The sequence below is a fragment of the Esox lucius genome, chromosome 20, assembly GCF_011004845.1.
Source record: "Esox lucius isolate fEsoLuc1 chromosome 20, fEsoLuc1.pri, whole genome shotgun sequence".
In the NCBI taxonomy this organism is placed as follows: Eukaryota; Metazoa; Chordata; class Actinopteri; order Esociformes; family Esocidae; genus Esox; species Esox lucius.
The window spans coordinates 25,297,865-25,318,475 of record NC_047588.1 but is presented as its reverse complement, the minus strand read 5'-3'; the positions used below and the strand labels follow the sequence as shown (position 1 = coordinate 25,318,475).

Genomic DNA, 20,611 nt, shown 5'->3' with positions numbered 1-20,611 from the left:
AACCATTGGTAACGCATACCCACCCAATATATTGGTCACTGTTCTTTGCAATCATGCATTGAAACAAAGTTCAATGACCCTGACAAATAATTTGCTAAGGAAGAGTAGGCTAGAATTTCATAGTAAAGAAAACCCAACTGAGACATTTTATTGTATTTCATTAGCCTATTTTAATTAATATAATTTGAAGTGACATTTTGAACATTGAAAGCAAGAAACGAAAGTATCTTTTTCATATAATAGCCTACATACTCTTTCATAGGGAAAACAACTATTGTCGTTGACATAAAATAAACGGCATATTGCACAATCAGACGAACAACAGAACTTCGAACACGGAGGGGCACATCGCGTGGAACCAACCGAGAGCCAGTCGCTCATCATCACGTGCGCGCGCTCTCGAACTCCCCCACTGATAGGAGCGCGGCTGACCTAGGACAGTATAAAATCCCCGCTAACCATCAGTGGGACACGAAAGGAACCGTACCGTTTAGGTAAGTGAGAAATGGGGGAGAACAAGTCGGGGCAAATGTGTGGCATAGCTTATTGTTACTGGATTAAAGGTATTGCATTCAATTACGTTTCTGTACACAGTAGCATTGAAAATGAAGTAATTTGTCAATTTAGATTACTGCAAATTAAACACCAAATTTAGGCTACGTGAAGGAAAAATACACATTGAAGTGGAAACTACAATATTTTATGATTTAATGGATGTTAGATGATGCTATGGAATTATTGGTTGATACGGGATACAAAGTGTGGCATATAAATTATCGTTCTAATTGAAATAGTTAAGTTGCTATTCTACAAAAGACCGGTGAGGAGGCTACAATTATGAACATTTGTCTAATGGAAGGAACTTTGATTAGCTCACATGATTTTTCTATTTAATTTAAAATGTTTATATTTATTTTATTTAAAATGTTTATTTATGTATTGTCCCGAGAATGTATCACTGTTTGTGTAGCTTTTCATTTTCTATAACTTTAGTGGAAAATAATAGTTTGACATGGGTTTATGACTGCTTTCACAGGTGTGTCTGTGAAGCAACAATGAAGGCTGTGGCTCTGATCCTTGCTCTGGCAGTCATCTCTGGTAAGCCTGGGTTTACAGTGTTTTCATCTGACATGCTGTTATTAACATATATAACGTCGGAAGAATTATATTTCTTCTCTAGAAAGTAAACTGTATGTGCACAAGTGCATTGTTGTTGTACTTGTTGTAAGCTTCACCACGAGGCGCTACAGCCTCTCGTTACCAGACGGGATTTAAAGCTCCTACTGATACTCTCCTTGGTGCTCCATCCTCCCCTGCAGGCTGCCATGCCCGCGCCGTGCGCCAGGCTGAGGCCCCCAAAAGCCCCTGGGAGGAGAACGTGGAGCGCTTCTGGACCTACGTGTCGGACATCAATAGCAGAACCGAGGGAGTGGTGGAAAACCTCAAGGCCTCCCAGCTTAGCAGAGAACTGGAGTGAGTGGTCCATCACTCCTCCTTCCTCACCTCAGTACCCCCGTATTCCCTTATATAGCTCCTATCCCTGGTATGGCCATCTTTAATCCTGTTCCCTTCTCCCCCTGGGCAGCACCCTGATCCGTGACACAGTGGCTGAGCTGACTACCTACAGGGAGGGCATCCAGACCCAGCTGGGGCCCTACACTGAGGAAACAGCCGGACAGCTGGGTCAAGACCTGCAGCTGCTGACAACCAAGCTGGAGAAAGACATGCTTGACGCCAAGGAACGCAGCACCCAGTACCTGGGAGAGCTGAAGACCATGATGGACCAGAACGCTGAGGATGTCAAAAACCGGGTCAACACCTACACTCGCAAGCTGAAGAAACGTCTGGGCAAAGACACGGAGGAGATCCGCAAGTGAGTATGAATGGCAACAGCTGAAGTAACAGGGTGCCTCCCGAAAACAAAAATCTGAATAGTGTCGGCTGAGTTCAAAAGGTTTGATTATACCATCTAATGTAAGTGATGTTAACCCACTCTTCTTCTGCCTCTTCCTTCCCCCAGCACTCTGGCCACCTATATGGGTGAGCTCCAGTCCCGTACCTCCCAGAATATGGATGTCTTGAAGGAACGTGTGAATCCCTTTCTGAGCCAGACCCACAAGACAGCCGCCGACAAGCTGGGCAGCTTCACCTCCCTTCTGAAGAACCAGGAACTGAGCCAGCAGGTCTCCGCCCAGGCTGAAGAGATCCGTGAGCAGGTGGAGGCCACCGCAGAGGACCTGCGCATATCCCTGGAAAAGAAGATCGATGAGCTCAGCGGCCTGATCGCTCCCTTCGCTGCCAAGATCCGCGATCAGCTCCAGACTGTCATGGACACGGTCAAGGAGACTGGCTCCTAAAAGGACTGACAGCAGGGAGGGTGAGGAGGACAAGTGGTCATCTTCTAGTAGAGCACTGTGCCACCATTCACCTAGCTGCCACAAGGAGGGAGTTTATGGTTACTGATGCTGTTTTCACTGGGTTGTCACTGTGTGTTTTGGGTGAAGGGGGTTAATAGATTAGAAGAGTGAGGAGGACATAGCTTTGAAGGGGTCTTGAGAAGACAAGCGGTCGTTTATGTCTGTTCAGGCCTTAGAAGGGCATTTCCTCTTAAAATCTCTGCCACCACTCACTGTATAATCTCCATGTCTCAGAACACAACAGCCACACTCAATACTGCCATTAACACACAAGAAGCCCCTGTTTTTAACCTGCTTCGTTGTCTTCCTTGAGTTAACTGCTCTTTTAAATGTCTCTTCTGGATTGTTCCCATAATTTGCATCAGGTTTCTATGGCTGTTATGTGGGACACAAAGGGGGCTTGTGCCATGAATTCTATTTCTGTGGTTGAAAGTGTATCTTCTATATTGTGAGCAGAGTTGGTACTGACCCTACCCGGCACAGTCCCTGTCCTTTATTTCAATAACTGCACTGAACTGGGATCAGCACCAGGCTGTCCAGAAACCATAAAGAATCATTCTGTGCCTAGATTGTCTAGGATTTTTTACACTTGCTCTGTTAATAACACTGTATCTGTTGTGATTTCTATAATATGACAATCAAACTAAAAGGCCTACTTCCATGGTCCACATAAGCCTGTCTGTATTATTTCATTATGCCATTTCACATTGTAACATGTCCATGCTGCTCAAGACAGTACACTGTTCATTCTCTGTCAGTTTGTGTCCTCCTCTCTGACTGACAGTGTGATATCCAGTCTTTCTGTCTGTCTGTCTGACTGCAGTGTGAAACCCAGCGCTGAGTAAATAAAAGATGTAAAGAGAGATGCTCAGCTGTCAGTTTGTTATTTTCTTTAGTTTAGATACATTCAACTTAGATTTTTTTTGTGACAATGACACCTGAAGTGTCTTAGTCTTTTTGTATCATTTATCATCCATGGGATGGATAGAGAAGCAAGGCACATAAACGCATAAGATATGCATTTGGATACATTTTCTTGAGATCAATTTCAGGTCGTAATGTCCCCATATAAAATAACAACAGTAGGTTGCTTAAAAGATGTATCTCCCCATATCATCCTCAGCCTTCCTCTGATTCAAAGTGTTCCTCACATCATGCTCTATCATACTTATCCTTCCAATCCAGTTATTCCATCCCTAAACAACATTAGCACCAGACCCCTGCAGGCCAAAAGAGAGCTGACATATTTTCTCTAGGTTGTTCTATAGGTTGAAAGATACTTGGTAAATTAGGGAAATATTAGTTATCTGCAGGTAAGATGCAATGGGATTCTTTTTTTCTTACTTTTTATTCTTGCCGAACCCTTCTCATTTAGGACGTTACCCTCCCCCCTACACGACCACCTAATCTCCACACGCTCTGCCAATTCATCTACTAATCTGTCCAGATGTGCTTGATTGACCAAACAATAAAGGGCCTTTTCCACCCCCTCGTTCGCTGCAGGTCTTGTTTTCTCTTTTGTCCCTTTTCCACCCTCCTTCGCTGCTCCTAGATTGTCGGGATTTGTTGGCACATTCCTTTCTTTTTCTCCCAGCAGGGTTTAGGAACACTTTGTGCCCATGTTTGCATGCTATAATCTCCTGCGATTGTAGATGTTACATCTTCTCCTATACAAGATACACACTCAGACACACACATAGGTACACACACTCACATGGTCACATTTGGCATTTAGTCATATGCTGCTATCTTGGGCCCAGTCTCTTTTGTAAAAAAAAAACAACAACAACATTTGATCTAGGAGATAAAAACTAGATATGTCTAGTTGGAAAATAACATGTTTCACATACAATACGAGTAAGGGGCTCAAAATCATGAAGACATGGCCCCAAACAAAAGAGACTTTCAGTATATTGGGATGACAACAAAACTGAGAGGCTAAACTCTTGGTATTTCAATGGCTGCCACCAAGAGATAACCGCACCATGGTCGAATGCACAAAACAAAATAGTTGACATAAATTGTGAATTACCAAAAAAAAGTATAAAATAGTGGTTAGCCTTTACATTTAGGCTACATGATTTCTCTCATACTCTTACTCCCAAACTTTTACCTCAGAAAGCCAAAGCATTTATTTGTGTCACTGGTAGCTTAAATAAACACAAACCTTACATATAATTATTGTCACTGTATACAATTCAATTAAACCATGTTTAATTGTATACATTTGATATACACAGTTTCATGATCCAGTATATATATTTACATACAAGCGTCTTCATTTTAAATTAAAGGTGCACATATCCTTTCTAACCATCAAAAGAAAGAAAAGAAGACTCCATGCATGTCATTTTACCAAGCAAACCACAAGCATAAACAAGTATTAAAAAATGACATTATGTGACCTCGCATTCAATATGAAAATAAAATGAGGAAGAATTACTAATTACTCCCCAAATCATGTCCTAATAACACGCCTCATAGCATCTAGCTTCATTTCAAAGGCTGTTGAGTCAGTCAGTGTCTTTGTTTCAGTTCCTCGTTTACGGGAAGGCTTTGTTTATCTCTGTAACTTTCCCTGCTTGACTGACGTCTACGCCACCTTAGTAAAGACAGTATGTAGCCGCAGGCGTCTGGTCAGGATGAAAACAGGAAACCACAAGCATTCTCCCAGTCAGCACTTCTTCTCACATACTGTATTGCAAGCAGCTCCTGGGTGTCTCCGGCTGAACGGAGTAACAAAAGGCTCCATCTAGCAGGGCTTGCATGCCATAACCGACAGTAACCCACAGATGAGTCCCCCACTGAGATGTTAACTCTATCACCTCTCCTCCTCCCCACTCTTACTCAGACCCGTCACCACATGAGCCCTCAGCGAAAGCATTTCATTGTGCTTGTTATTGCAATTCATGAGTGAGCAGGACATGAACATTAAGGCCTCATACATCTCACAAAGGGAACACTCTGGCATAGACATGTAACCCCACAACAACACTTGTAGACAAAGCCAACACACACACACATACTCACAGGTGAGAAAGAGATATGGTGGTATTCAGAGATTAATGCAGGACAATGGACATTTGTGCATGATAATGGGGTTTCATTTGAGTACAGCCATCAGAACCAAATGGGCTAACTGCCATGGCCAGTTGAGGGCTAGGTGCAAAAAGAGACGTGCTACAATGAAGAAAACACACTCGCCCCTTCAGCGCTAATGAGAGGTTACTACAGTTCACCAACCTGTAGTCTGCAAACCATCTATACCCAAATGTTGACAATGACCTCATAGACGTGTGATCAGAGAAGACATAGTCATATATAAAATTTAAAAGCATACCAATCTTGTTATGACCTGTTTTAAGCCCTAGGTCTCTGCTTTAAGCCCTAAGGTCTCTGTTTTAAGCCCTAAGGTCTCTGCTTTAAGCCCTAAGGTCTCTGTTTTAAGCCCTAAGGTCTCTGTTTTAAGATCTTACGATTATGTTAAGACTGCAAGGACAACAACGGAAAACCAACAAAGTTCAACTCTGCTGGTAATCATAGAAGTTTGTGGGTATCACAAAGAACATTTAGTGATGACACTGATTTATTAAGGTGCAAATAACCCCAAAGAAAATAATTGTGATGAGACGTCACCAGCTTTTAAATGAACAGTATGTTTTAACACAACTGTAAAAACAAAAGATTTGTAAAAAGAGCCACATGTTTGGGACATACCACCTACCTTTTTGTCTGACTTAACCAACTTTACTGTCTATTAATTATTGATTAATGTTGGCAAACATACATGTTTTTGTTTTTTACCAGGTTTGATATTAGAACTAATGTGACATGCATACTGTACTAAATCATACAGTATATATTTTTTTTAAAGCATAATTCTGATAATGTCAATGCTTGTTAGTCCAGTTCAAAACTGATTATTTGTTTTGGCCCAGTAAGCATCGAGTGATTTGCCAAAAATGTTGCATAACCCATTTATTTTTATGGAACGTAAACAAAGTTAACATGCCATAGGCATCTTCAGTTGCACAACTTTAGTCACATTTTTCATTTTTATGGTAACTTGAATGGACAGTTATGGACAATACAATAAAAGAACATGATCTGTCAGTGTTCTTTGTAATTAGACTTAATGTGAATTAGTGCCCTGGATACCTTTGCAATTAAGTCTTGTAACATGAATGGATAGTTATGGATAATGCAATAAAAGAAGTCTGTATTATTTATTGGTTGATCGTGTAAAGATATTAATTTAACAACAGAAAACTGCACACAAACATGCAATTCAAGTATGAAACATAACAGACTTAAAGGTTTCCTGAACACAATTCCAGGGCAGAAACATTTGTCCAGCTTCTCTCTGTTGGACACAGCATGCAGAAGCACTGTACAGAATCAGATTTACATAACAGTAGACAGATATTGTACATGATCTGTTCCTTTTTCCTGATAGCAATTAAACAACAGAGATCTGTCTGTAAAAGTGTTAAGGGCAATTAATGTAAATTAGAGGGTTAGAAGTGATTTTTTTTTTATGTTGCCTGACATCTGACATCTGTTTATCATGGAATGGCAAATGTCATAATTGTGGAAAGAGAGACTTATAACAGAATGCCAAACTACTGGAGACTGCCCTTTTAAAGACTCATCGGATGGACTGGATTGGAGACAAATATGCACTGAGTACCAGAGTAAATCTAATGGTGTTTAGTGATGCCAATGCAGAATATATCAATAGCCTATTTTGATTACCTCTTTATTTATTTTTCTCTGTGCATTCAGCATTCCGATGCTAGGTATGGATGTGGCCAGGTCAACACTGTCATATCAACCAGAGGACTATTATCTAAAATAGGGCATTTCTAATGCACAACCATTTACTTCTAAGGCCAATGAATATAACATGGTAAAACATAAGGCAGGAGAAGAAAAAGATGGAAAGGTGGAAGATTCCCTCAATGTTGGTTAATCTATTCCCTCAATGTTGTATGATTTAATATGTGATGAAAACAAAGCAGGACATAGGCCGTAGATCAGCTGGGCCGGACAAAGAGGAGGTGGGGGAGTGTTGGTTAATCTGGGCAAGGCAGTGGGGGGTAGGCTGTGATTAGTGCACAGTTCATGGTGCGGGGTCATCATCGGCCAAAAGTGGTGACTGGTGATTACGTCAGCATGCTGGGCACTGGCTATAAAGAGGGACTGTTGCAGACTCTGAAACACATTGCATTTATTTTCTCTCTGAGACGGGAAAACAGGTAAGATTAAGCTACATTTCACAATTTCTGGAAGACAGTTTTCTTTCCATGTCTGTCTATCAATGTTTTTGCTTTTAACAAATTAAACAAATTGACCAGTTTATCTGCAATGTTTGTGAATCAGTTCAACCCATTAATTTACTAAAAATAAAAGACGATGCAGACAATGAAGTAATTCATTTTCTATCCTAACTTAAACTAGTCTGGCCTTTGAAATCTGTATTTGGTGTTATGGCGACATCTACAGTTGGTTTAGTCCTAAGCAAGAGACATTCAGTCTTTTTCGGTGCCCTACATAAAACCCATTATATATTTTGTAAGACCTGACTAACTTACTACAAAAATGAATTTGTTTGCTTGCAGGGCTCACCTGTAAAAGATAATTTTTCAGCATGACTTCCCTGTTGAAATAAATACTAATGTACAAAATCAGTTTTGTTTACTAACAGAATTTCACTATGTAGAAATTTTAACCAACAGTTTCAAAAACAGCTGTAAGTAGTACATAACAGCATCAGATTTACGATGGCTGGTTCAAATACCTGAGCTAAAAAAACTTTAAAAGTATGTTGTCCTTTGCTTCTCTATGTCAAATTACTTCTGTTGGTCAAATCTACAAAAATTTTGATAATTCATAGAAAGTAGAAAGTATAGTATGTTTGTTCTGCTCTCTCATAACTAGTCGCATAATCTTTTTTTTACTGTAATGATATGAAAGGCACATTGCTAATAATAATTGTAACATGTTCCTTCTGCAGTCAACATTCAAGATGAAACTGTCCATTGCCATTGCCGTGTTAATGCTTGTGTTTGCTGCTCACACAGGTAAGAAGGCACCTCAATGAGGCAGCACATAATATACTAAATCACATTGTGTTGTTCCATTTGCTTCTTCATTTTCCTCCCTGTTACTCCCAGGGATCAGCCGAACCATACACTCTCGTTCTTTGCCATTCTTTTTCTTCATAAAACGTAAACCCTCTTCTCCATTTTCCTGACCCTTTCTGAATAAATCTAACCCACACCTTTTCTCGACAGACGCTCAGGAAGCAGAGAAGTCCATTGAAGACCATTTCACTGAGTTTGGTGCTAAGCTGAAGGAGTTTACTGATGGCATATCCGTTAAAACCAAGGACGTGGTGGACAAGGTTGGGGACAGTGAGTTTGTCACCAAAACCAGGTAAACACACAAACTCACTCGAAAACATAACACAATGATTTACATTGTTTGGAGGTCTAAATGTATACACTGCAATAATCAAAGATTAATGGGATTTAACTGTGGAAACATCCTTTTCTCCAGGACCTGGTTCACTGAGCAGTTTGATAAGTTAAAGACCAAGATGGATGAGACTTTCCAAAAGCAGTAGTAAGCCTGTTCACCTCTGACTGAACCTGCCTTCCCGCCTGCCTGGCCTTGGATCTGACCCAGAGAACTCTCCTGTCACCCTTTTTGCTTCGTCTTGTCTGGTAACATGGTTGCCATTGTGCTGACGGGTGTGTTGTGTCAACAATCAACAGTTACATTCATCCTTTATGAAGAGACTAAAGTCTTATTAATGTGTTTTGCTATAAAAACAATGCCAACGGTCAAATGGAACACAAATGAACAATAAAGATACATTTGTGATAATACAATGATGTGTTTTGTTTATATATGGTGAGAAGTCAACTTATTCATATTTCAATTAATCTATGCACGGGAGAAGTTAAAAGTTCAACTAATATCTAGGATCAGATATGCGCACATAAAATCTGCACACATAATACTAACCGTATGAAAAATCTGTATTAAAAATGATTGCACAAAGACCATACAATTCCTTTTTATTGTTTACAATGCATTGTGGGATGATTGGAGGATTTTAGATGTATCAGCTGACCCTTACATTATATGGGTTAACAATGCAATAATGTGGTGACCATTGAAAGGATCTATGTATTTTAACTGAAATATATTATACATTCTGTCTGAAGACTGAAAAGTACATTCTGTCCAGATAATTCTTTGTCTGAGATTCAGCAGTAGGAGTCACTCCATTTCATTCAGCATTTTGGTTGTATACATTCCTGCGATGAGAGTTTCTTCCCCTAAAACAAGATAGCAACTATAGTGTCAATGTTTAAATTGTTTTTGAGCTCTCCTTAACAATGAACACTATGTTATGCAATACAGTAACTATTACCCGAGATATCATGTACAGTGGATATAAAAAGTCTACACACCCCTGTTAAAATGCCAGGTTTTTGTGATGTAAGAGAAAGATAAATAATGTCAGAACCTTTTCAACTTTTTATGTGACCTATAATGTGAATAATTCAATTCAAACAAACTGAAAACTTCAAGGGGGAAAAATTAAAAATAAAAACCTTACAATAACCTGGTTGCATAAGTGTGCACACCCTCAAATAACTGGGTATGTGGCTGTGTTCAGAAATAACCAATCTCATTCAAACTAATGTTAAATAGTCATTACACACCTGCCATCATATAAAGTGACTCTGATTAATCACAAATAAAGTTCAGCTGTTCTAATAGGATTTTCCTGACATTTTCTTACTTGCATCTCAGAGCAAAGGCCATGGTCTGCAGAGAGCTTCCAAAGCATCAGAGGGATCTCATTGTTGAAAGGTATCAGTCAGGAGAAGGGCACAAAATAATTCCCAAAGCATTAGATATACCATGGAACACAGTGAAGACAGTCATCTTCAAGTGGAGAAAATATGGCACAACAGAGACATAACCAAGAAGTAGACATTCCTCCAATATTGATTAACAGACGTGAAGAAAACTGGTCAGGGAGGCTTCCAAGAGGCGTACAGCAACATTAAAGGAACTGCAAGAATTTCTGGCAAGTACTGGCTGTGTGTTACATGTGACAATAATCTCCCGTATTCTTCCTATGAATGGGCTATGAGGTAGGGGGGCAAAACAGAAGCCTTTTCTTAAAAACCAACAACATCCAAATCCACCTGAAGTTTGCAAAATCAATGCTTTGTTTGGGGCAAAAACAATGCTGTACATCACCAAAAGAACACCATACCCACAGTGAAGCATGGTGGTGGCAGCATCATGCTTTGGGGATTTTTTTCTTCAGCTGGAACCAGGGCCTTAGTCAGGGTGGAGGGAATTATGAACAGTTCCAAATACCAGGCAATTGAGGCACAAAACCTTCAGGCGTCTGTTAGAAAGCTGAAGATGAAGTTTACCTTTCACACACATCCAAATCAACAAAAGCATGGCTTCACCAGAAGAAGATTAACGTTTTGGAATTGCCCAGCCAGAGCACAGACCTGAATCCAATTGAACATCTGTGGGGTGATCTGAACAGGGCTGTGCATAGGAGATGGCCTCGCAATCTGTCAGATTTGGTGCACTTTTTGCAAAGAAGAGTGGGCAAATATTGCCACGTCAAAATGTGCCATGCTAATAGACTCCTACCCAAAAAACTGAGTGCTGTAATAAAATGAAAAGGTGCTTCAACAAAGTAATATTTTAAGGGTGTACACACTTATGCAACCAGGTTATAACCAGAGTTTTTTATTTTGTTTTTTTCCCCCTCATAGATTTCTGTTTGTTTTTCAATTGAATTGTTCACGTTATAGGTCACATTAAAGGTGGAAAAGGTTCTGACATGATTTATCTTTGTCTCATTCTTTTACATCACAAGAACCTGGCATTTTAACAGGGGTGTGTAGACTTTTTATATCCACTGTATCAGTCTGCATACCCATAGCTTTGCTAATAGAAAGACAAATCCCAGTCTATGATCCATCCTGCTGGATTAACTAGTAGGTGTGTTTTATATGAGATTTTGATCTGTCTATCTATGTCAATAGTTGATACCAAAGGGCAACTTCCAGCATAGCATGGCTGCTTGTCCTCCATTTCACAAGGCCCTGGCTAAAGTCACTGTTTATCCTGAGTTAATCATTAACGTGATGTACCTGTTTACTAAAATATGTTGGTGTCTTTCACTAGAGGTCAAAGGTCAGGGGGTAAAGTGGTTTGATGGGGTCTAGGAGACAGAAAAGTGTGTCACAAAAGAGGGGCTTTTTTTACACGACCATTTAAGTAAATCAGCAGAGGGATGTTCATCCAACAGAGCTACATGGCACCTTGAAAGGATGGTGTTTCTCTCGTCTTTTGAAGAACAACCAAGTATTTGGCTGTCTCTTCACAGGAGAGGAGGTTGAGATGTAACACAGGTATCTGTAGAAGATAAACAGTCAGAAAACGTTTGTTTTATCAGCATGTATTACTACATCAGTATATTCCCTGAAACTAAAGAACTGCAGAGCACATCACCCCTAAGAACCAATTGCTCCAAATATATCCAATCACGTAGCCTTAACCATATCAACAAACAGTTTACAATTTGATTTCTGATGGTGTACCAGTTCTATTATTCAATATTCAAAGGAGATTTATTATTCATTTGTAATTCATTTGATGTGGTTAGGGATTCTATTCTGCTGTTCTGAAAACCTAACAGCCAATAGTATCATCTTCATCAAAGTGCCTTTGACAGCTATAGGCAATGCTGAAATTAAAGGTTTTAAGATGAAAATGAAACCTTTTGGCCCAAACAAGGACAAACCAAATCCTTATAAATATATTGCTTGATGTTAATGTTTCTTTTGGTCAAATGTGTGATACTCTAGCTGATAAATAATACGCTCAGGATAAAGAATACTCAGAAATATAGTTTTATTCAACTACTGAACTAGTTATGCCAACCCAGTCAGGCCACCATTTTGCATTCAAAGACAGAGGAGTGGTCAGAGGTCACCAAAAAAATAAATACTGAAACCATAAAACCCAATAACCCATGTAAGAGCTCCGTAATTCAAATATAGTCACTTGATTTCACCAAACGGATCGTCGATACTGTGAACAAACACAAAGGTAAAATTGTATTTTAAAACGGTATTTCAGTTCTTTTAAATGTAGTTTTCAATCTGAAGTCTGTTTTTAAACCAGCTGTTAGGAGTGATACAGTGGATTACAGAAATGCACTACCAAAACACAAGTGATATTATTTGACTGATATGTTTTGAATGTATTAGAATGTATGACATTGAGGGTGTGATGAAAAGTAAAATGTACTGGTCATTGAATAAAATGTAATTGCCTTATCTCTTAAACAGTCGATAAGTGTATTTTCTCATTCGGTTCCTGTGACAGATGCAGAGAAAACAGATTCTTGTTGCCCTTCTCTTGCTCATTCGAGGTTTGAATACGATCATCCTTTTTGCACTTTTGACATGGACTGGTAGTATATGTTACTGCTGTGTCTGAATGTGGGTTCCAACCTACTAATATTGACCCCACACTCCACTCTCCATAGCATGTGTGCCCATAGTGGCCCAGGAGTCAGAGGAGTCAGAGGAGTCAGAGGGCTGGCTGCAGCAGGCAGGTGATATATACAGGTATATACAGCCACAAACCATGTGTCTCAGATATGCTGCCAATAAGACACTTATTAATTCCTGCTTTCAACGGCTGCCTTTCTGTGTGTGTGTCTATTTACCCATCTCGGTTTGTCTAACAGGACTGCCAAAGCTGAAGCCCACAAAATTGAAGTGGTACTGGGCTTGGCAGGTGCATTCTACGAGGAACACGTGAAACTGTTAGCCGGTAACTACACGGATTGGGCCTCAGCCTCAACCAGTTCCTTCTGGAAACAAGTCAAAGCCCAGTTCACTTGAGTACAGACCCAACTAATGGCACATGAAAAAAGCAGACAAAAACAAAACTTAGTGCTAAATACATTATGGAAAGGCTAGAGTAGGATGCATTCTACAGTCATGTGCACTTGGGATTAAAAGGAGGAAATAAGATATAAAGATGATGCATTAGAAATATGTGGTTGTGAACTATTGTAAACTAGTGAAGCAAACCAAATAAATAAATAAAGAGAAACTCCCTTACTGCACTCTGGTGTTGTACCTTCTTATACATTCACATTTGACCATGTCTTTCCAGCTTCCATCCATCAATCAGTGAGTTGAATGAAGTAAAAAGCAGAGACAGAGAGCAGATTGTAGAATGGAGAAAAAGAAAACATGAAAGGTCAGACCGAGGGACAGACACAGACCATGACATCAGCAATGGGAGTAATATCTACAGAGTGTTCTGAAATCCTAGGCTTATCAAGTGGAGAATTGACAGATGAGATACAAGGTTCAGCAGGTCTGGCTGAAGGGGAGATGTGTGGGTTGTGTGACCTGAAGGCTATTTGTCTCTGCTCTCTGTGGACTGCAGACATCGATCCTGGAACACAGTCAAGACACATTCAGGGCAATGTTCTAGTCAAAATCTCTCCTTGAGTAAATGGGATTTAATAAAAATTGTAAATCATACTACATGGAATAAACAGGTTGTTGTGAAATTGTTTTGGTACATTGTGGTTAATTTATTTTTGTGAATTGAGTTTATCAATTATTGATGGGTGAAACATGCATTCAAGCCAAAATCTTTTTCATGCACAAACATTTGTGGGGAAAATCTTGGGTTTTCAAAGTAAAGAGTGCATTTCAGCATAAACATATTTCTGAATGAAAGTAATGTGAATGCATTGCATTATCTGGCATGTGGTATTAGCACACACTGTTTACATTTGCGGAACCACGTTCAGTGGACTTTGTGTAGGTGTACAAATGTGCAGTTGTTTGGTCCCATAGGTGCAGTGGGTTCTGGTGTGGGTGTGTGTGTATTTCTGTGTGTGTGAGTGTGCATATGCACATGTGTATGTACGTGCACGTGTGTGAGATAGATGACGTTTGTTTGCACTCCTCTCTATATCATGGTGTCCACTTGTCCAGACTGCGTTACAGACAACTTAGCCATCAGAGGAGATTCATTTCACTGGGATCTGTACACCCACTTCCACAGCAGGTAATCTTTTCTGCTCTATTTTCTCAATTCAGATACAATTCGTTTCCAATTGTCCATTTTTTTTTTTTAAGTTTTATTAATTTCTAAACTTATTATGGTATTGTTTCAAGTATTTTAAAATGCACCTACTATTGTGTATAATTTTAGAGCACAAATAGTTCATTGCTACTTGATCTTTCCAGCCAAACAAATAGTGGCATTGCCTATAATATATACTAAATAATGACTATAAAATCCTGTCGTTTTTTCTTTTAGAGATGAACGGAAAATTGGCATTAGCATTGGTGCTTGCACTCCAAGGTAAGACCTGCATCTGCGTCATAACCCTGCCAAACTCACATTAGGAGCTCCTCTACCAGAAATTACATCTGTACAATTCTGTAACATCATCAGATCAGAAACCATGCATACAAAATACTACTTGAGAGAACAAATAAATATGTACTTAAAACATGATCATGCTTCAACAATCAGGATTCAATCAGGGAGATGGATAGAGATGTGTTTATTCATGCCGTTATGGGGTCTGTGTCAGGATTGGTAGAACCACTGACATCCACATGTTGACTACATGAAGTGGTCATCAGAACAATTGGCTAATTGTTCTGATGACCTGCATGGGGTGTAGTGATTACATTACTGGGGGATTTGAAAAGCAATGTCCGTGCTGGAATGACTTCTGTACCAGTTACTGTATGTCCTCTATATCTTGCAAAACAAAACCCTCAGCAAAATCCTAGCCTTTCTGCTTTTTCACCATGTTTATTATCTGCACACAACTGAAAAAAACTGCTCCAGGAATTACTGCAACTCACTGCCACATAATTCTGTTTGCCAACTGGAAGCAAAATCTGTCCACAAGAGATTATTTCATCATAAGAACACCGAAACGTGTACACAGCCTGCCTTGAAGTGCTGTGATAATAACTCTCTACCAAAATATCTGTGAACATGTTAGTGACATAGAGTCAACATGACAGTAACATACATGTATGCCCTACCAAGCCAATTAACAATATGTTTTTGGCCAAAACATGTTGTAGACATATATGCTAAATTTAATTAATGCTTTGGCTGCCATGTATAAATAGATGTGTGAAAAAAGTCTGCGTGAAATTAAATTCTTATGGAAACATAGAGTTGGCTTGCAAAGCAAGAAGGCAATATCAACCATCCAAGGTCAAAGGTCATCTCAAATGTCAGTGTTCCTTTGAAGATAGATTGGGCATCCAAATCCACTGCGACAAACAAGTCAAGCAATTGCAATAGATTAACAAATGACATTTCCTTTCTCCCTTCCCCAGTCTCTGTGTGCCTGTGTCAGGTACCAGAGCCCGATAAGGAGCTGGTGGAAAAGTATGAGGGCATGAAGTCTGTGTTCTACAAAAGGCTTATAAACGCCTACAGCAAGATTCAGGCTGCCGTGGGGCCTTTGACTGAGAACCTACAACAGACTCAGGCTGCCAAGGACCACATGGAGAAGATTCAGGAAGACCCCAAATTCCAGAGCGCCGTCAAGATCGGAATGTGAGTCTGTCCCCCAATCTTGCAGACATTTCAGACCCTGATTTGAGTTGGTCGGTCAGTCAGACTTTCTGATCAAAGTCGACATTCGTTTTTATGTCAGTCTGTACGTAACTTTGAAATAGCCCTTCATATGCTTATTACATTTTGGTCCTTCAAACCTGTTAACGTATTACCTCTAAACATCAACCAGTGAAAAGAGTAATGTTTTACATCTCTGACATCCTCTTCTGTGCCTGTGCGTGTTGTCCAGGGGTCTGGTGCAGGAGGCAGGGCCCCTGGTGGACAAGGCCCGTTCGGCCGGCCTGGGTCTGTATGGTGAGTACCTGCGTCCCCACGTTGGCACCTACCTGGACGAGGCCATCAAAGGCATCAAGGTCTACCTTGACCAGATCCTGCCTGCCGAGAACTGATCCCTGGACAGCCTCCATTGCACTGGACCACCCCACATGGTTGTACCTTTCCACGCAGAGCCTGGCTCTCCTATCCCTGATGCATGTATTAAATGGTAAAAAAATTAAAAAAGGGGAAACACCTGATGGTGACTGAGTGGAGCAATGCCCAATGTGAAACATATCCCTTTAAGTTTTCTGATGTCAACACTTCCCTAGATGTTTCTAATCATGGGAAACAATGGTCAAAGCATGTTAGTTAGATAAGCAGACAAGATCTTACAAGAGCTTGCCACTGTGCATGTATTTAACTATATGTCTGATATTCTAACAGAAGTTAATGTGTGTATTTGTTCAATAAAGATCTCAAGTGGAAATTCTCCACTGATGGTTGGGTTTAATTGAAGTGTTTGTTAGACATTATCTAAGCAATCGTTTATATATTTTACATATTTGGACCCATGGGTATCTGAGCTAAAATCCAACCACAATCAAACTAGTGTTCTAGCAGTTTCACTCACGAATGAAGCAAATCAGTAGCAGAGAATACGGAGAACAAAGTGACTTTAAGGATCTCGTCTGGGGGTTGGCAGCACCCTAACACGCCTACATCCAGAGGCCTTGCATTCAGGTGTTCCAGTCCATCCTGCTCTGAGGAATGTCTACATGCTACAGGCTTGGTTTCATTACAGATCACTGGCCAGTACAATGACCCTTGCTCGTTACCCACACAATCTCAAAACACTTTTTTCCTACTGTACAGCATGGGGAGATAATGTCAGGTTCTTGATAAGGCTAACCCAATTGAAAACTTTGAAAACATTTATGAAACTAAAATAAACTGAAATGCTAGTTCCTTGTGCTGATAAAGTTATTACACCCCACCTTAATCACATACAATTGCTGAAATTAGAATCACCTTGACCAAAACAGGTGCAAATTATTCCAAAATCATTACAGAGTTACTTGGGAGGTTCCATAAAGATTAGAAAATTGGTCTGGTTTGAGTCTTAAGTATATGATGTGTGGTAACATATCATGACAAGGTCAAAAGACTTCTTTGAGGTCCTTCTTTCAGGAATCTATTGCCATTAATAATGTTGAAGTGCATGAGAGACTGAACAAACCTAGCTAGCCCATGCAGATAGTTATAAGAAACGGCTTCATGTTTTTTCAGCCAAAAGGGGCAAAAACAGCCATTGAATCAGTTACTGAAGCTAGGGGTGTGCTTTTTCTGCACTATGAAATTGCATTTCTGTAGATTTTTATGAAACAAGTGATTGCAAAGTATAATCTTTTAGTGTCATTTGATAAATTAGATTACATTTATCTGTCAGTAGTTTTGAAGTAAAGATAACAAATCCACTCAAACTTTAATGGGATGTAGGCCTACTTAGTTTTTCTAATAAATGTAGATAGACCATAGATAGAATAAAAATATAGATGCAACAATCAACTGAAAATAATTTAAATAGGAACTAATCTATGGCTTTCATATTAGAGTGGATACAGATATCCATCTGTTGGTCACAGTTTAACAACGGAAGTGGGCGGGTGAAGTCCTGGGCGGATGAAGTCCTGGGCGGGTGAAGTCCTGGGCGGGTGAAGTCCTGGGCGAGTGAAGTCCTGGGCGAGTGAAGTCCTGGGCGGGTGAAGTCCTGGGCGGGTGAAGAAGCCAGTTGCGGAGGTCCTGGGCAGGTACAGTTACATGTGTTCTTTGGTTATGATGAGGCCAGTAAAATGCAATGGCAAATTCTCTAAAACTACACTGAAGGAAGAGAAATTAACATGAAATCTAAAGGAACAGCTCTGGGGGACATTCCTGAAAGCAGTATGCCTATTGCTCAGTCACTTAAATCTGGAGACATCTGTGGCATTATATTATGTGACAAACCAGAAAAGGTCGTGCCACACCTGTCAGCTGGATCGGTGATCTCGGCAAAGAAGAAATTCTCACTAACAGGGATATAAATACAGTTGTGCTCAAAAGTTTGCATACCCTTGGAGAATTGGTAATATATGTACCATTTGTAAAGAAAACATGAGTGAGCAGGCAAAACACGTATTTTATTTATTTTGGGATAACCTTCAACTGTAGGTTATAACAGAATGGAACAAACAATACTCGGCCCTCCTTCAGGGTGGTTGCGGTTGGTGGGTGTCCCTTTGGTTGATGCTTGTCAATGTGGGTGGATTGATTTCCTGCCTGTTGGGCCCTGTCCAGGGCCTCCCCCAGATAGGGTCATAGTGTCGCCGGACCCCACTGTCTCAGTTCCAAGGTCTTATGCTGCTATATTATTATGCTGGGGGAGTAGGGTCAGTTCTCCTTCTTCACTAAGTTCTCCTTCTCCACTGTAAATCCTTGTTGATATGAGGAATGCATTTTCTGAATTTTCCCAGTCTCCTCACGTTTTGAACTTAGGAGGGCATGAGGTCCAGGTCCACATCTGCGGAGTACCTGGCTTGGGGAACCCGTTGCTGTCCCTGTCCAGAGTCATCCAGTTTGTGTAAATGCGCAACAAGAAATATGCAACAGGAAACTTGCTCCCTTGTACACAGACAATACTAGAGCACTTAAGCAAGCCTCCAGAAAATTGGAGCGAAAGTGGCGCTCCACCAAGTTGGAAGTACTCCACCAAGTTGGAAGTATTTAGACTAGCCTGGATAGACAGTACACTACAATACCGAAAATCACTCACGTCTGCTCGATCAGCTTATTTCTCCAACCTGATTGAGGTGAACAAAAACAATCAAAAATGTATCTTTGATACAGTTGCAAAGTTAACAAAAAAGCAAAGCTTAGCAAGTGAAGTGGGTCTTCACTTTAGTTCTAATGAATACATTAACTAATTGATTGAAAAGATCATCACCATTAGAAAACAAATAACTGACTAAAATAGTTATGGTCCTCAAAATCTCAGTTGTCCTAAAAATGTCCTGAACCTCCCTGACCAGGTGACAATGGGGACACTTGAATTTTTTGATACCGTATCGCTCGACACATTTACTAAATTTGTAATGAGTTCTAAACCCACAAACTGTCAGCTAGACCCGATTCCAACAAAATTACTTAAGGAGCTATTTCCTGTGCTAGGTCAGCCAATTCTGAACATAATAAATTGCTCCCTTTCCTCCGGATGTGTAGCCAAACTCACTAAAAATAACGGAAATGAAGCCTCTTCTAAAAAAATCTAATCTGGATCCCGACATATTAAACAATTATAGGCCAATATCGAACCTCCCGTTCCTCTCAAAAATCTTAGAAAAATGTGTTTCCCAACAACTGAATGCCTTCCTAAAGACAAATAACATTTATGAAATGCTCCAGTCCGGTTTCAGATCCCATCATAGTACTGAGACTGCACTTGTGAAGGTAACAAATGACCTTCTAATGGCCTCGGACAAAGGTTCCGCATCTGTCCTGTTGCTTCTTGATCTTAGTGCTGCTTTTGACACTATTGATCACTCCCTTCTCTTAGAGAGACTGGAAACCCATATTGGGCTACGTGCACATGTTCTAGCCTGGTTTAAATCTTATTCATCTGAAAGATATCAGTTTGTTAGTGTGGATGGCATATCCTCTAACAAGTCAAAGGTATGCTTTGGTGTTCCTCAAGGCTCGGTTCTGGGCCCATTATTGTTCTCACTATATATGCTCCCTCTGGTTGATGTAATCCGAAATCACAATGTAAACTTTCACTGTTACGCTGATGACACACAGTTATATATTTCAATGAAGCATGGAGAAGCCCCTAAATTAGCTACTTTGGAAGCATACGTTTCAGATATTAGGAAGTGGATGACAGAGAATTTCTTGCTCTTAAACTCAAGGAAAACAGAAATGCTCGTTTTAGGACCCAAGAAACAAATAGCGTTGTTAGCAGATCTCACTGTGAACCTCGACGGCTGCATGGTCGTATCCCAAAAAACTGTAAAAAACCTTGGCGTTACCCTTGACCCTGACCTCTTCTTTGAAGAACATATAAAATATGTCTCAAGAGTTGCTTATTTTCATCTTCGAAACATTGCAAAAATTAGAAACTTTCTAGCAAAAACTGATGCAGAAAAATTTATCCAAGCTTTCGTTACTTCTAGACTAGATTACTGCAATGCTCTTCT

General features: G+C 40.1%; 4 protein-coding genes across 4 annotated transcripts; all 4 read left to right on the top strand.

Moving 5' to 3' along the window:
* The first annotated feature begins 428 nt into the window (after window positions 1–428).
* On the top strand, window positions 429–3,283 carry apoeb (apolipoprotein Eb). The gene is made up of 5 exons (XM_010894140.2): window positions 429–494; window positions 1,037–1,098; window positions 1,320–1,473; window positions 1,586–1,873; window positions 2,021–3,283. The coding sequence occupies exons 2-5, from the start codon at window positions 1,056–1,058 to the stop codon at window positions 2,355–2,357; spliced, it is 822 nt and encodes a 273-aa protein (XP_010892442.2). The 5' UTR covers window positions 429–494; window positions 1,037–1,055; the 3' UTR covers window positions 2,358–3,283.
* A 4,324-nt stretch (window positions 3,284–7,607) lies between these two features.
* Window positions 7,608–9,313, top strand: apoc1 (apolipoprotein C-I). The gene is made up of 4 exons (XM_010894141.5): window positions 7,608–7,675; window positions 8,434–8,500; window positions 8,714–8,855; window positions 8,979–9,313. The coding sequence occupies exons 2-4, from the start codon at window positions 8,446–8,448 to the stop codon at window positions 9,043–9,045; spliced, it is 264 nt and encodes an 87-aa protein (XP_010892443.1). The 5' UTR covers window positions 7,608–7,675; window positions 8,434–8,445; the 3' UTR covers window positions 9,046–9,313.
* A 3,183-nt stretch (window positions 9,314–12,496) lies between these two features.
* Window positions 12,497–13,614, top strand: apoc4 (apolipoprotein C-IV). Its single transcript, XM_034289128.1, has 4 exons — window positions 12,497–12,584; window positions 12,864–12,909; window positions 13,027–13,108; window positions 13,231–13,614. Exons 2-4 carry the CDS (start codon window positions 12,864–12,866, stop codon window positions 13,385–13,387), a joined length of 285 nt encoding a protein of 94 aa, XP_034145019.1. The 5' UTR covers window positions 12,497–12,584; the 3' UTR covers window positions 13,388–13,614.
* Window positions 13,615–14,468: 854 nt separating this feature from the next.
* On the top strand, window positions 14,469–16,880 carry apoa2 (apolipoprotein A-II). The gene is made up of 4 exons (XM_034288718.1): window positions 14,469–14,576; window positions 14,832–14,876; window positions 15,881–16,103; window positions 16,354–16,880. Exons 2-4 carry the CDS (start codon window positions 14,834–14,836, stop codon window positions 16,511–16,513), a joined length of 426 nt encoding a protein of 141 aa, XP_034144609.1. The 5' UTR covers window positions 14,469–14,576; window positions 14,832–14,833; the 3' UTR covers window positions 16,514–16,880.
* The last annotated feature ends 3,731 nt before the right edge of the window (window positions 16,881–20,611 follow it).

Excerpts from the sequence above, each read along its gene's own strand:
- apoa2 (XM_034288718.1), top strand. The coding sequence starts at position 14,834 with ATGAACGGAAAATTGGCATTAGCATTGGTGCTTGCACTCCAAG. Across the intron at positions 14,877-15,880 it reads ATTGGTGCTTGCACTCCAAG|TCTCTGTGTGCCTGTGTCAG; the intron begins GTAAGACCTGCA and ends TCCCTTCCCCAG. Across the intron at positions 16,104-16,353 it reads AGCGCCGTCAAGATCGGAAT|GGGTCTGGTGCAGGAGGCAG; the intron begins GTGAGTCTGTCC and ends CGTGTTGTCCAG.
- apoc4 (XM_034289128.1), top strand. The coding sequence starts at position 12,864 with ATGCAGAGAAAACAGATTCTTGTTGCCCTTCTCTTGCTCATTCGAG. Across the intron at positions 12,910-13,026 it reads CCTTCTCTTGCTCATTCGAG|CATGTGTGCCCATAGTGGCC; the intron begins GTTTGAATACGA and ends CACTCTCCATAG. Across the intron at positions 13,109-13,230 it reads CAGGCAGGTGATATATACAG|GACTGCCAAAGCTGAAGCCC; the intron begins GTATATACAGCC and ends TTTGTCTAACAG.
- apoc1 (XM_010894141.5), top strand. The coding sequence starts at position 8,446 with ATGAAACTGTCCATTGCCATTGCCGTGTTAATGCTTGTGTTTGCTGCT. Across the intron at positions 8,501-8,713 it reads TGTGTTTGCTGCTCACACAG|ACGCTCAGGAAGCAGAGAAG; the intron begins GTAAGAAGGCAC and ends TTTTCTCGACAG. Across the intron at positions 8,856-8,978 it reads GAGTTTGTCACCAAAACCAG|GACCTGGTTCACTGAGCAGT; the intron begins GTAAACACACAA and ends CCTTTTCTCCAG.
- apoeb (XM_010894140.2), top strand. The coding sequence starts at position 1,056 with ATGAAGGCTGTGGCTCTGATCCTTGCTCTGGCAGTCATCTCTG. Across the intron at positions 1,474-1,585 it reads CAGCTTAGCAGAGAACTGGA|CACCCTGATCCGTGACACAG; the intron begins GTGAGTGGTCCA and ends CCCCCTGGGCAG. Across the intron at positions 1,874-2,020 it reads GACACGGAGGAGATCCGCAA|CACTCTGGCCACCTATATGG; the intron begins GTGAGTATGAAT and ends TCCTTCCCCCAG.